The 15,053-nt window shown below is 36.4% G+C and overlaps 1 protein-coding gene across 1 annotated transcript in view; it reads left to right on the plus strand.

Moving 5' to 3' along the window:
• Window positions 1-1,689, plus strand: part of LOC129216729 (arrestin, lateral eye-like) — a 288,293-nt gene extending 286,604 nt beyond the window's left edge. The window contains exon 4 of the mRNA XM_054850945.1: window positions 1,280-1,689. Coding sequence (XP_054706920.1) covers window positions 1,280-1,689 — 410 coding nt within the window. The remainder of the gene's footprint in view (window positions 1-1,279) is intronic.
• Window positions 1,690-15,053: the final 13,364 nt, after the last annotated feature.

A 15,053-nucleotide genomic window follows, 5' to 3' on the forward strand; every position in this document is an offset into this window, starting at 1 on the left:
CCCCCTTGAAATGAGAACATCCTTACTTTTAGTGCTTTTTTCATTGCAAAAATGTATAAAAATTTCTTTTCCAGCCATTAATGAATAAGTTATTAAAAATATCAAATTTTATATCTCTAATCTGTACTGAAATCGGTTTCCATGGGGAAAATATTCTGCAAAACCATGGGGGAAATTTTTGAGCCCCCCTCCCCCTTAAAATTTTGCATATGAGCTCCCTCGGTGACAAGGGTTCTGGGACCCCAAAATCTTCACTCTTGGCTGCGCCTCTGACTGGCCAGGTTGTATGTTTGCGGACTTAAAGGAAAAATGATCATCTCCGACTCTTGGAATTTTAAACTTTCGACTCCCGATTCGGACTCTTTTACCCCAAAAGCAGTCCGACTCCGCAGCACTGCCAAATGAAACATGTATGAAACAAATACGGGATTCTTATTGTAGGGTACACATTTGAGGCAGTGAGAAGCAAAGGGTATCGCGTAATATTTTGTCATCCATGCAAATAATTCACATTGATGCTGGAACTTAACTTGCAGACATCGGTATGATTGTTGACGTACACTGGGCAAGTTTTACGTCGGAGAGATTCTGAATGGTTGACGTACTCCTGAGGAAATTTCGCTGAAATATCTGATGACTTGTTAACGTGGTGCCATTTCTTTGGAGTCGGTGGTTTTGTTTATGTGTAACTGTTGGTTTTCCTCCATGAAAGAAAAAGGAAATCATGTCGTGTCCATGAAAGAAAATTTTATCTATTTTTTTGATAATTCATTGGCATGATACCACTGTCTTATATAAGAAAATATTCCAAATTATTGTGTGCGACATTCACAATACAATGTTAATGATAACGTTAAATAATTATTGATAACTGTTTTACATACTGAAAGAAAAATTATCAGAAACACAAAAACTCCCTAATGGAAAAGCAAGTACGAAAGTGAAAACACCAACTAATGAACTAGGACACCAATGAAACATGTTTTCTGAAAAACTAAAACAATATATATGAGGAGGTGAAAAGCAAAGGGATGTAAGTGGACATTTTCAAGTTTTGAGTGAAACGCGTTTAAAGATAACGTGTTAGGTAGGCTTTCATTGAATTTTTTTTTCGAAATCCAGGGCTACTAGTACATTCTCTTGCCCCAAGACAGGGGAGGGTTTCACCTACCATTTGTACTGGTTATCTCCAAATTTTTAATTTTGCCACTTGCATCCCTTTGCTTCTCACTGCCTCATTTGTTTGACTCATTTTCTGTCTTTTCTTTTTCTCTCCAAGGGATGCGGCCCGACGAACGGCCTTCCAAGCGAGAGCTGGTCCGCATGGGCCTCCGCTGCCTGCACCGGAGCTTGCCCCCGCAGCCCAACCCGCCCCACTCGGAGCTGAGCCGCGCCTTTCTGCTGAGCAGCGGCCGGATCCGGCTCGAGGCCCGGCTCGACCGCGAGGCCTACCGCCGGACCGAGCCCGTCCGGGTGCACGTCAGCCTCGACAACTCCTCGAACCGGACCGTGCACCGTCTGAGCGTGCGGATCGTGCAGCACGTGCACGTCTGCATGTTCACCAGCGGCCGCTTCAAGAACCAGGTGGCGCTGGCGGAGGCCGAGCGCCCGGTGCGGCCCGGCGCCTGCCTGTCCAGGGTCTTCCAGATGAGCGTGCAGCAGGAGCAGCAGATGCGGTACGTAGGTTGAAGGAAAGCCTTTTTTTTTGCTCCAGGCCAAGAGCAGAACAACCCCTGATCCAGCACCCCCAGAGATACTGATTTCTACTCCGATAAATAGCAGAGTTTATGCACGCAGTGCCATTTCCTGGTGTAGTTAGAGGCTTAGAAATAACTTCCATATTAAGTTGAAATATATTTATTCTTACACTCAAGAATTAACGTAAAATAAAAGTATTTACACAACATGTTAAACAGACAAAATCGACACATCGAATCTCCTACATTTGGATCCAGTAGATTGCTTAAATGCCTTTTTAAGCTATGGAAATTAGCGTATGGTTAAGTAAATCCAACAGTTAATACATTATGACGGAAAAGAATTAAATTCCAACAATTTCGAATGGGATTTTGGAGAACTTTATGACAATGAACAAACTTAGCGCTCCCTAGCTACCATCAATGAACACGAGGCTCTTCGACCGGTCGGCATCGAACCCTTCAGTTACGAGTTATGACATCCGGAGATTGCAATTTTGTCTCTTGCTATGGACTCATCAGTCTGGAATAGTCAACAACCGAGAGGGAGGCAGATGTTCCCTCATTGTAGCATGAGATTACCAACAAACTGGTAGCTAAAATAAATTTTGCACACCAGCGAAAGTCCGCAAGTAATGGCGCGGTTCAACTCGTAAATTGGACATAAAAGCTTAGGTAATACATACAACTATTTAGGTAACAATTTCAGTCTGGTGAATTCATACGAAGGACACGAAACTGCAGTCAGCAGTCATAACCAGGCTGTCCATATTTTGCATGTAGTTCTACCTTAGCACTGGCTTAAGTGAGGTAACGCACTGTTCATTTTCTAAGTTTTACCTTTAATTTACGAGTTGAACCGCACCATTGCTTGCAGACTCTCACTAGTGTAGTGTGCTACATTTATTTAGCTACCTGTCTGTAGGTAATCTCAGCTTAATGAGTCCATAACAAGGACGGTATTCTGCATGCATTAAAGCATCATTTGCGAGTTCATGCAATGTGATAAGAACTTCAACTTCTATGTTTCCATTGGTTTTTGATTTAGGAAAACTAGCGATTATATAGAGGAGAAAAGTAGATGGTTAAAAGAGTGATTTCGTATTGTAAAGAAATTTGTACAGTAGAACCTCTCAATAAGGGACACTAAGGGGACCAGACATTTTGTCCCTTCAATATAGAGGTGTCCCTTATTTGGAGGTGGATGAATTGATGCATGCCGTGTACTTAGTAATGTAATATCACAATAAACATTAACTATTCACACTTATGATTAAATGCTGAAAATGTTTCATATACGCTAAATAAAATTCACAATCATTCAAATTTCTAAGTTTATATTATTTTATTAATAAAAATTTAATCAAAAATTTTGTAATGACAAAGTTTTGTAGCATACAGAAATAATTTTGAAGTAATTCATTACATATATTTGCTTTACGTTATGTAATTTGCAATGTAATGCTATGTGAATTACGATTCATGTTCAAAATTTTAAGTTTAATATACAAAGCTAATTAGTTGCTGTGCACTCTACTTGAATAAGTTGTTGAGAGGACAACTCATGCATGTCGATTTCGGCAAGTTTTTATACAATGCATTACTGTTTTCCTTCACATATGTGTATGTCAAACTTACCTCAGATAATTTTTGGAGGAATAGTGACACTTGAATTCCAGCAAATTCACTATTTCTTATGAGCTTATACATTATTTTTTGGGCTTTGTGACTGGCCCCTTAAAACAGAGTGTCCCTTACTTAGAGGTAAATACATAGAAGTCTCTATTCAAAGCGACTGGGACCAGAAAAATGTCCCTGAAATAGAGGTGTCCCTTAATGGAGGTTCTACTGTTGAGAAGCAAATGGATATAAGTAAGCTCTTGAAAGTTTTGAGCTAAACGCGCTTAAAGTTCAGATCCTAGGAAGTAGGGTGACTTCATATATATATATATATATATATATATATATATATATATATATATATATATATATATATATATATACTAAATCCTGCAATGCATAGCCACCCCTGCCTGGATTGCTAGTGCTATCTCTTGCCCTAAAACGGAGGAGAGGTTCACCTACCATTTGTACTGGTTATCTCCAAATTTTTGATTTTGCCACTTACATCCCTTTGCTTCTGACAGCCCCATATATTATTATTACTTTCTTCTATATCTAATATATAGAAGAAAGTATTGGATTCGTGCAAATTTTCGAATTTCGAATTTTGACGGATTCGAACGTTTTGAGGTGTGCTGAGTCCATTTCGACCATTTTTGGAAAATGTCTGTCTGTCTGTATGTGTGTGTGTATGTGTGTGTGTATGTGTGTCACGTCTGTGTGTGACCAGTTTTTTGTGGCCGCTCTACAACAAAAACTACCGCATGAAATCGAACGAAATTCGGTACACATATGTGCCCCTATGTGAACTTGTGCCCATTAGTTTTTGGCGCGAATTCCTCCAAGGGGGGTGGAGCAATGGGACGTTTTTCGAGTTACGCGTGCTTGCTATTACTCAGGAAGTAACTGGCGGAATCAAACAAAATTTGGTCCATATGTTGGTATTAACAGGAACAGGTGCTGATTCAATTTTGGTGTCAATAACGCAAACGGGAGTTGAGCTATAGAACGTTTTTTGTCGTCAATTGTGACTGCTGTATCTCAAGAAATAATGAACGGAATGAAAGAAAAATTTATCGGCAAGTAGCCCTTAGTGGGTATAAGAACTGATTTTATTTTTGTGTCAACAGCTAAAAAGGGGGTAGCGCAATCACCCGTTCTTTTTTTCCATTTTGAGTGTCCTATCTCAAGAAGTAATGCTACGTTCTGGTTGAAATTTGGAATATATGTGAATCCATGTGTAAACAGGCTTTGGTTCAATTTTGACGCCGATCGCTCCAAGAGGTGTTGATTTTTTTTTTGCGAATAAAAATATTTTTATTAATGCAACAATAAGAAAGATAAATCGTAATAGATTGTCGTCTGCGTATTTCTCGTGATTTTAATTGTATGGAAATGATAGGAAATATTATCTCAATGATTTAAAATTTTTAACTGTTGCCATCTTATGTTTGTTAACAAATAAAATATTTGTAATTAATTCAAGCAAGGCTTTTAAAAAAACTTTCAATTTTCGCTCTTTGCTTTGCTTTTGCAATAATTCAGACATTGGGATAGTCGTCAAGTTTTTGCATGTGTAATTTTGTTTTTGTTGGGAATATTGCTTCCTCGTCAAGCATGGGGAGGGATCAGAAAAAAAAGAAAAATATAGAAGAAAGTTTCGTGATGGCCACAACATACTAGTTTTTTTAATAGCGCTTAATGTTTTAATGTTTAACAAAAACTAAATACAACCTTCTGATAAATTTTTAAATCAAACACAGTAATAATATGCAACATTTTAAACAGGTATCCGGTCGCCCTAGCTGTAGAGGGAGGTCCGGGCCTCGGGGGCACCCTGAAGCTCGCCCCGTCCACCGTGCCCAAAATGGCCAGGGACAGCGGCAACAACCCGTACGGCGTTACTGTCCGGTACGAAGCCAAAGTCAAAGCGATGGTCGGAGTGGTCGACAGACCGTTGGTTCTCAGACTGCCCTTCAGACTGTTGGAAGACCCTCCTTCCGAGGAAGAAGAAGATGGACCCGTGCCTCTCGCTGAGGAAGAAGAAGAAGAAAGTTTGTTCCCCACTTAGGCATGATCAGTGTTCTTCCATCAAATGCACTGGCTCGCTATGTCATGGACATAAGCATCCAAGTCATTCAGTAAAAATTCTGAAAATGCACTTGGAAAATGTATGCACAAAGACTGAAATTTCACAACGAAAAAGGAACGCGGTTGAGTTCTTCAACATTTTTCCGAATTGCCTAATTCACCCAAGATTTGTTTCGTCATTGAATTCTTTGGCTAACAGAAGTTGTGTCTCACAGACATGAGGTCACGATCTATTAGTCCTTTGTGTGGTTTCATACTTTTTGGGTGTCAAGAGCACTTAAGACTGAAAACGGACTATTGTCCGTTTTTCACAAGAAGGCACTTGACTCCTCCCTCGTCACGTGGTATCCGATGATTCTGTTTCGCTGTTTTCGGCAAAAGGTATACTCATCAGAAGGATCATAGCATTTTGTTGTAAAAGCAGCTGTTTTTAAAATGTAAGAGTAACTAAAATGCCAACAAACAAGTGAAGCAAGTGATGTAAAGGACACTAAGACTTTTTTGCACATTAAAATGCACGCCCAAGTTAAGGCTGTCTAGTTGTCTCCTTTAGAAGCGTGTGGATTGCGTACCGATCACTCCCGCGTAAAATGGAACTCTGCGTTCGAGGGTGGGTGGCGAAGTGCCTTCTCCTGAAAAACGGACAATACGCATCCTTCAAATGGAGTTTCGGAAATCTTTATCGGTTGTCCGAAGTTATGTTCGTATTCTTGACCTTCGCTTGTGCAAATCAAAACAACTCTGTGTACGCACGAAATAATTTCAGATGTGATTGGTGGAAAATGCTTTAATATTGATATTACTTTCATTTTATTTCGTTGACTGAAAGTGATACGCTATCTATCTCTGTAATCTAAAAGTTTATTCAAACTGGCAAAAAGTTAGGCAATTGTCTCCACGTTTCATCAAGCACAAATCGGGTTTGGAACTAAACAATATTCGTCGAAAGTGGACAGTGATATTACAGTAAGTATTTTTCAATAGTGGCAAGAGTATTTGCAAGGTTAGCAGTCTTTCATCTTCAACCTAATATCTCTGATCACATGCAGACAAGAGAAATATTTCACGCTGATCAACAGATAAAATAGTGAAAACTAATATGTTTTCAAGGAAATTTTTGTTTCAAAATGTCAATTCAATCCAGAAAATGGCCTTTTTCGAATCAATTTACAGTCTAGAAAATTAAGATCACGTCTTATTAAGCTGCTTAGTTCATTTTCCTGTTTTCAGGCTTACGCTCAAACGGCACGACCTTGAGGGTCACGGATTTAGACAAAATTCTAGATACAGGTCCATTCCCACTAGATATGGGCCCAGGTAACGCGGTTTGACTGCATAGGCCCTAGTTTTTGGCTGCAACGCGGGTCCAAAGTTGATAACTTGGACTCAGAAATGAAATGGCGTTTTCATTGGAATTTCAGACTTCGACCCAATGTTCGTTCTCCCAACACATTTGACGTCTTTTGCTAGTACAACGAGTGGAAGGGAGAATACCTATTTATTTATAAACATTTTTTTAAGTTACTTGAAAAATCAAAACGATTTTTTATTTTTGCGTTTTTATGTGCCATGTGCATGTGTAATATTTTGGAGTGTTTTCTCAACTTCCATTTTTTGATTATCATTCGAATATCTATGGCAGACGATAAATATCCAGTTAAACTAAATGTTTTTATTGGCAAACGATAAATACTTTTTATTAGCAAACGGTTAATATAAAACGAAAAGAATTAGTTTCATTTGCAAGCGATAAATGTCTTGTAACTATGTTATTATGGCAATCACGTTTTTGAAATTAAAGTAGTGTTCAATTTAAATTTGAGAACTACTTATTAAAAATTAGTATTTTAAGTAATTAATTCAAAAATAAGTGCGTGCAAATGATTCGTACTGCAGTACAATTGCGGAAAAAGAAATAAAAACGGTAATTCTTTAAGAAACTCCATTGAATTTCTGGATCCAAATCCTCAACTTTAGACCGCGTGGCGGCCTATGCAGTCAAACCGCTTTACCCGGGCTCATACCTTGTGGGAATTGACCTATATTTAGAATTTTGTCCAAATCCGTGACCCTCAAGGTCGTGCCGTTTGGTAGTTAGCCTCTCACAAAAGTCAATGTGTCTTACAGGCTGATTACGTATGACTGTTCCTAAATGATCTACGTGGAATTCCACACAATCATAAATGTCTATAAAATAGTGCTACAGAATGTGCTTAGATATACACCAACCACTGAGGGTGATGGAAGGGGTTGGTCATTACAAGACATAACTGTCTTCTTAGGAAAGAGTTTTGATCGCACAGTCCGGTAATTTGGCTTAATTACCGGATTGTACCGGGGTGGTTTAAAATCGGTAAATGGGTTTAAAACTAAGGGGTCTGAGTGGAAGTTTTTGTGCCCCCTTCTTTACGCCCCTTATACTAATATATGAGCCCTTGATAGCAAAAGTGGTTGATGTCAACATAAAAGAGATTTTGAATAATAAAAAGTTTAGGAGCTACACACACATTTTGCACAAAACATTATTCAGCCATCGGAAGGTAAAGGGCAATGTCTGCAAATTTTTTATTGCTCATTTTTTGAAAAATTTTGTTATCTAGTGTACTTTAGCTTTATGGTACAAGATTGCTTATTTGGTTTCCGCCGTCAAATTCCAACACTTCACAATTGTTAGTATGAACCCAAAATGCCCTTTCTTCAAATATCTTAAAAACTGACTTCTGCAGATACTGCCTTTTATTTTCTCACGAGAGTGTAACTGTTAGGTTTTGCGATTACTGTCTGTTAGCAGTCAGCACTGACTGAACCATTGAGAATAAATAGACATGGAGAGAGTATAACCAAATTATCCTGAAGCAGCAACAGAGCAACAGTACCATGTGACTTGGACGCTTCTACTCTAAGGATTAAATCTAAACCTACACCAGTTTCCCATGAAGTAGGATGAGGTTAAAATATTTTCTGATGGGGGAAAAAAAAACAGATTGTAAAAAAAATTCACCACCACCACTTTTTCTCTCGACGACTCACATGCATGTATTCCTATGAGACATACATAAAGCTTGACCACGAAGAAATGGCGGATGACCCTAAAGCGGAAACATCATTTGTATTGTTTGTAATAAATAGAATCAGCCAGAAAGCGCCAAGCAGTAAGAGGCGTGCTCTCGCTGATCCTATCTGTTAAAAAATAATAACAACCAGCCTATTACAAGTTATACAAATGATGTTTCCGCTTCAAGGTCATCCGCTATCTCTCCGTGGTCAAGCTTTACAAGGGCACTGTGGCTGTGTGCGAATATGTAAGCATTTTACCTAAAATTTGTACATCGTTCAAAACACTTCTCCTGCAGTCTTAAGATTGTTCATCCATACATTTTTGATCATCACTTTTTCTACGGATTTATATTCAAACCAGATAAACAATCTGAAAACAGTGACTGCATTTTGACGTAAGACGTATAACTACAATCTTTGGAGCATATCACTTTGTAAAGCTGCAGCTGCACATTGATGTTGTCTTTATGTTCTGTACGTCAGTCGTATATCGTCCATTAGGATTCGGCTGCACAGACTGTAAACTGTTTTTAGCAACATGCATTTGCTAAGATGTAAATAACTTGTATATTACTTCTTGAAACCATTTTAACAGCGAAAAACTGATGATGGAATACATCAAATATTTTAATGGAAGAAATATTGAATTATAATCTTCCACTACTGAAAACTGATTGAATTTATAAATATTTATGAAAGCTGATTTTTTTTCTTCCTTTCTTCCTTTATTCTCTTACTAGCTTCGTCACCTGGCTTTGCAGGGTCTACCTCGAAAATAAAAGTTGTGTAAGTGACGTATGTTCAATAAGCAGTCTTAAATAAAAGAAAATTTTCCATAAATGACGACAGATATTAAAAATCCCCGTTAAAATTTGGATATCAATACGTAAAAATTCCCATTCGAATAAGAAAACTTTGTAAAAAAAGTTAACTGCTATAAAAATTCTCATTCCCTAGTGAGTACGGAGAGATGTATCTAAAAGGGTCATTAGAATAAAGGCAATAGTTCCAAAATAGCGTCAATAGATCCTATAAATCCTTGTTTTGAATTGAGACAACAGCCCTCAAAAATCTCCAGTAAAATCTCGACATTAGTCTCCAAGCTCTTTAAAGTTCCCTATTATCATAAGGACATCAGTTTTTAAAAATCCCTGTTAGAATAATGGTTACTGGACTTGAATCAAAGAAATCGAAAACCCGCAAGCATACGCATGAAGTTCATCCTTGAAACTGATTTGTTAAATTCAACACTAAAACTAACTTTATAATTGCCATTATTTTACACTGTTTTTGACAACCGCCAAAAAACAACTACGCCACTTCATGGAGAAGAGATTAAAAAAAATTTGAAAGAAAAAAAAATAGAACCGACTTCAAAATTGCTCTAAAAAGTGAAAAATAATTTTATTCTTTAAACACCATCGATAATACTTTTAAACATAATTTTTGAAGTTGGCGCAAAAACGATCGATAAAATCATTCACAGCCATAACTCAACTACAAGTATAAATTTAACCAGGTCCAGTTTCTTCACTACCACATGCATTACGCGTTGATGACAGCATATTTGAGTAACGATATAAATGTTTCGTTCCTAACTTTGGATGATTTTTTGATAAAAATATGAACGAAGCATGGTTACAATGGATTTTACTTTTTGTTTTTGCGCCAACTTCAAAAATTATGTTTAAAAGTATTATCGATGGTGTTTAAAGAATAAAATTATTTTTCACTTTTTAGAGCAATTTTGAAGTCGGTTCTATTTTTTTTTTCAAAATTTTTTTATTTCATTCTTTTTAGTGTAAATGCAGATATTTCAGTAAAAGTAAGAAGTTACCTAGTAAGAAGTTCGGCTCTATATCACTGTATTGCTTTAGAAAAGCCTTTATTCAAAATTATCATTACAATTACTATTAATGTTACTGTTATATGGTACCAAACTTTTATAACAATGAGTTTCATATTGTCACGTAGATGAAGATAGCGAAGACAATGTGAAAGCCAAATGAAGTGAATACTCGTTAGTCTCAACTCGAGATCTTTATTCAGAACCACGAATGAACGTTACATTTCCTTACATACAACTTGAGAAAGTGCTGGAACTTTCCAGACTTGGAAAGATACAGAAATTAATAGAACATTCGAGAAAATACGGGAAACAGTAGAAACGAAATTTTAGTAAAATTCACTTTGTCCTAGTCGGGATTTAAACCCGGGTCGCTCGCGTGGGAGGCGATAATTCTACCACTGAGCCACCGTTATCCGCGGATGAAAAGTGCGAACTTCGCTACAATATCATTTAATAGGGAAATTGCATAAAAATTACTGTTTTTTGCCCATAACTTTTTTTCTAAAGAACAAATATGGTCAAACAAAGTAATGGGACCTAAGTTGAGCCATCCCCTATCCATTAAAAAAAGAATCATCAAAATCGGTTCACTAGGTGAGACGCTATGAGTCGACAAACAAAAAAAAAACATACATACGGTATGAACTGATAACCGCCTCCTTTTTGAAGTCGGTTAAAAATGGAGAGAGTGAAGATGTGTTTATTCATGAAACCAAGACCCCAAGTCCCGTGATAGATTTTGAAGCAAAGCATTGGAAGAAATCGGGTTTCTTTCACTTGTTTCGCGCAAAACGTGCCAACCATTCGTCGTTGTTGAGCCACGTGACTTGGGGTCTTTGGGTCCGCTTTTGCTAAGCCAGTGATTGGACTTGCTCCCTTCATTTTAATTCCTGCTCTAAGCACCACTTCCGTCGTCACACAAAAAAGTTGCAGATCAGAATTTCAAAGCCCTCGCATAAAAAGTTTCACTTAAACAATTATAAAATAAAGCAGTAGTTGCTCTACTCGCAGAAACACGCCATGCCAACTTTTAATGGGGGCAGTTTTACACTAAGACAAATTTCTGTAAGACATTTTCTGTGTTATTTTTTACTGTGGTGTGTATAAAACTAAAACATGAAACCATAAAAAATATATTACTACCTTTAAATCATAATAAAAGTATACAAAACTTTTTGTTTTTTTGAATTAAATATATTGGTCACCAATTGAAATCTGCTCCCAAGTTCAGAGCTGCAAAAGGTTGCATTGTATTTTTAAGGAGAAGGGGGGGGGGGGGGATTGAAGTCTTTTTTTTTTCAATTAGTTTTTACATTCAAGTTCATTTCGTTTCACACTCACTTATACTTATTTCTTTATACATTTAATTAATGGAATAGAAACACATCAGTAAGGTTTTTTGATAAAACTTTAAGCTGATGTGCTTCCATTAAAGAACTTTAATTTCATTGTCAAAGATTATTCACAACAGTAAGAAATACACATACAATGAATATTAAATATCATTTTCATCTCTTATTATTACTTTTTTTATTCCTATTTATCATTTCTGTAATCAATTAGAAAGATTTTTTTTTTTTTTGTTTCTTTTCGATTTCAGCAATATCATTTAAAGTTTTCCAAATCATTGGATATTAGTACGGATCTAGATGATCTGATCTTCGCAAAGCATTTGCGCTTCATGATTGATTTAACATTTCGGCAGCGAAATTACTTTTATTGTTATTGCACCTCCCTGGATTGCAGCACGGGTCTTTCTATCGAATTCCGAACTACGACAACTAGCATTCAAAAATTCGGGTTTTTATGTGTAATTTTACTGAAAACGACCAAGCTGTGCATGTTAATTTTTCGCCAATAGCGGTGAATCAAGTCTTGAAAATAATGCCTCACTTATGAAGTTTGATGTGTTGAAGAAGTTATGGCATATCCATTAAAACAATGGGGTCGTTTCCAAAAATTTAAAAGTATTTTTTCTGAAAGAGCATGTTTAAAAACGTAGGATCTGACCATTTTTTAAATAACTTGCTTAAGTTTAATATTTTTAAAAAAGTACTTAAATCGGTGCGCTTTCATTGTTTATATTTCTGCCGATGATATCACAAATGATGAAATGCCATTCAGTGTTGCCATTCACAGAGCAAAATATTTAATTCGCATCTTTACTAACGTGTATTGGCAGCGATATGGTCGATAGCAAGAGTCGAACACAATATTTAATTCGCTTCTTGATTATCATAACGTGGAAACACGGTAGAAAGATGCGCCAGAAATTCATCATTTGTGACGGCATAAATGTCACGCCTTGTTTGAAAAATCGGACATTTAAAAAAATTAATTAAAAAATAACTGTTGGGAAAATGAAAGTATTTTCTGGGCCCATGTTATTATTTTTGCTTATTCTATCAATTTCAGTGACTAAAAGTAGTACTTTTTGACTAAAGGAAGCAACCCCATTGAGGAATAATGTATATGGCTAGTTAAATAATAACATTTTATCTTGAAAGTTCCTGTTTCATTCGATTTGATTATTTGAATAAAATTAATTTATGTAACATCTTTCATAACATATCGCACTTGAAGTACGCATTGTCAGTTTAGACAAGAAAGCCTAACCAGTAAACATCACATCAGAATGTTTTTGAGCGTACTATAAAACATTAGGCCCTCGTTTTACGCGGTTTTATTTTACGCGGTTTTGATTACACACATGTAGTTTAAGATTTAACAACTTTAGACAAGAAAGCCTAACCAGTAAACATCACATCATAATGTTTTTGAGCGTACTATAAAACATTAGGCCCTCGTTTTACGCGGTTTTATTTTACGCGGTTTTGATTACACACACGTAGTTTAAGATTTAACAACTTTATTTTATTTTACGCGGATGAGTTTTGTTTTTACGCGGATGTGGCAATACAAGCAGATAAAATTTTTCTCTCTTTCAACCCCTGAGATTGAAGATTAAACGTAATAAACTGCATTTTGGCTTACTAATATTAGAACTTAGGCCACTGGAGACATTTTATGCCGATTGGTTCTAGAGCTCTTTCCAGAAGTAAGGTTATTCAACTCATACAGTTCAGAACTCATTTTAGGTGTGAAGGACAAAACCAACGAGGATATTGACATCGATAACACACAACTAAAAACATTCACATTGAATATTTTGAGATATACCTTGACAATAGCAAATGATCTTTTCTGATTATTTCTATCATGGAAATGACGCAAGTGATCATGGATGCGTTAATTCTCTGCAAATTTCCACTCCAGAGAAAAATTCTTAATGACTGCCAAAAGACTATAATAGCCAGTTTCATTTTATAATCATCAAATTAATGTATGTTTTATTTATGCATAATATAAGTACACGTTAAACTTACTACAAAATTAGTCATTGTAATCATAGTCATCACAGATTTAAAAAAATACATATAATGCGGGGTTTTTTTTTTTTGGTCTATGGAACCTAACCCTTATTTTAACACTACTATTAAGTCTTAATTTATGCGGATTTGATTTACGCGGCATTTCCGTGGAACGCAACCCCCGCGTAGAAGTAGGATCAACTGTATTTGAGATCAAATCACTAAAATCTACTATTGCGTAAAACCTTGATGTTTTCTTTCTTTCTTTCTTTTTTTTTTTGGAGGGGGGGGGGGGTAGAGTTGTGTCACTTTCCTTGCCGGGGGTGTGGTATGTAAAACGTTCACAAAAACTGAACAGTCGTTAGTGCTGGTTTATAAACCCCTATTTAGCCGAATGCATCGTTCAAATTTAATCTGAAATTGCTGTAAAGGACAACTGATTTCCACTAACATTTCTTTTCAACTGTAATACTACCTAAATTCAAGAAGAAATACTTCAAACTTTTTGGAAAAAAGTTTATTCTAACCAAATATAAGTGCAAATTAGGTATGTAAGTGAACGTGCCACCTTTCTTAAACCTAAAATTGTACATTTCATTCCAAATATACTCAAATAAAAATAATCTTAGACAGAATAATCCACAAGTTTATAGGGTTGAAGATTTACATTGAGTCAAAAAATTAGAATATTTAAATTAAGCGGGGAGAAAACACTTAAAAAAAGAACAATATCCATACTAGAATGCGTCATTTTTTGCTGGATTCAATGCTTTAATCTCACAAGGATTCTACCATCTGTTTACATTAATCGTTTCTGACACTGTTTCCATAACCTCTTTAATGCGGTGACGAGCTCAATTTTGTTGGCAGGCACCAGGTCTTGAACCGCTTTCTTTAGATTTGACAGTATCACAATTTCTTGATCGTATTGAGATTGGTAGAGTTGCTTGGCCAGTTTAATACCGAAACTCCTCTTTCTGTTCAAAATATATGAGTCGATTTAGAGATGTGACACGGAGTAGGATCTTGCTGAAAGATAAAATGTGTCACTTAATGTGCAACTGCTGTGCCTCAGATGAAGTATCATTCAGAATTATTGATAAACCACGGAAGTCATGCATTGTTTTATTTTAGGATATATATAACTTCCCAATTCCCGCAGCCCTCATACATCCACAAACCAAGAAGGATGTGTCAAAGTGCAGAGAACGTCTTAAACAAGATTTCTCATACGCTATTCTTTTAAACGTCAAACCCGAACACCTTTTTTTGTTTACAGATATTTCAAAAAAAGGTTCATCACTGAATATAATATTTTCCAACCTTGTTGCCCCCTGTTTGAGCTTCTCTTTGCTCCAGGAGAGT

This window comes from Uloborus diversus, chromosome 2, assembly GCF_026930045.1.
Source record: "Uloborus diversus isolate 005 chromosome 2, Udiv.v.3.1, whole genome shotgun sequence".
NCBI lineage: Eukaryota > Metazoa > Arthropoda > Arachnida > Araneae > Uloboridae > Uloborus > Uloborus diversus.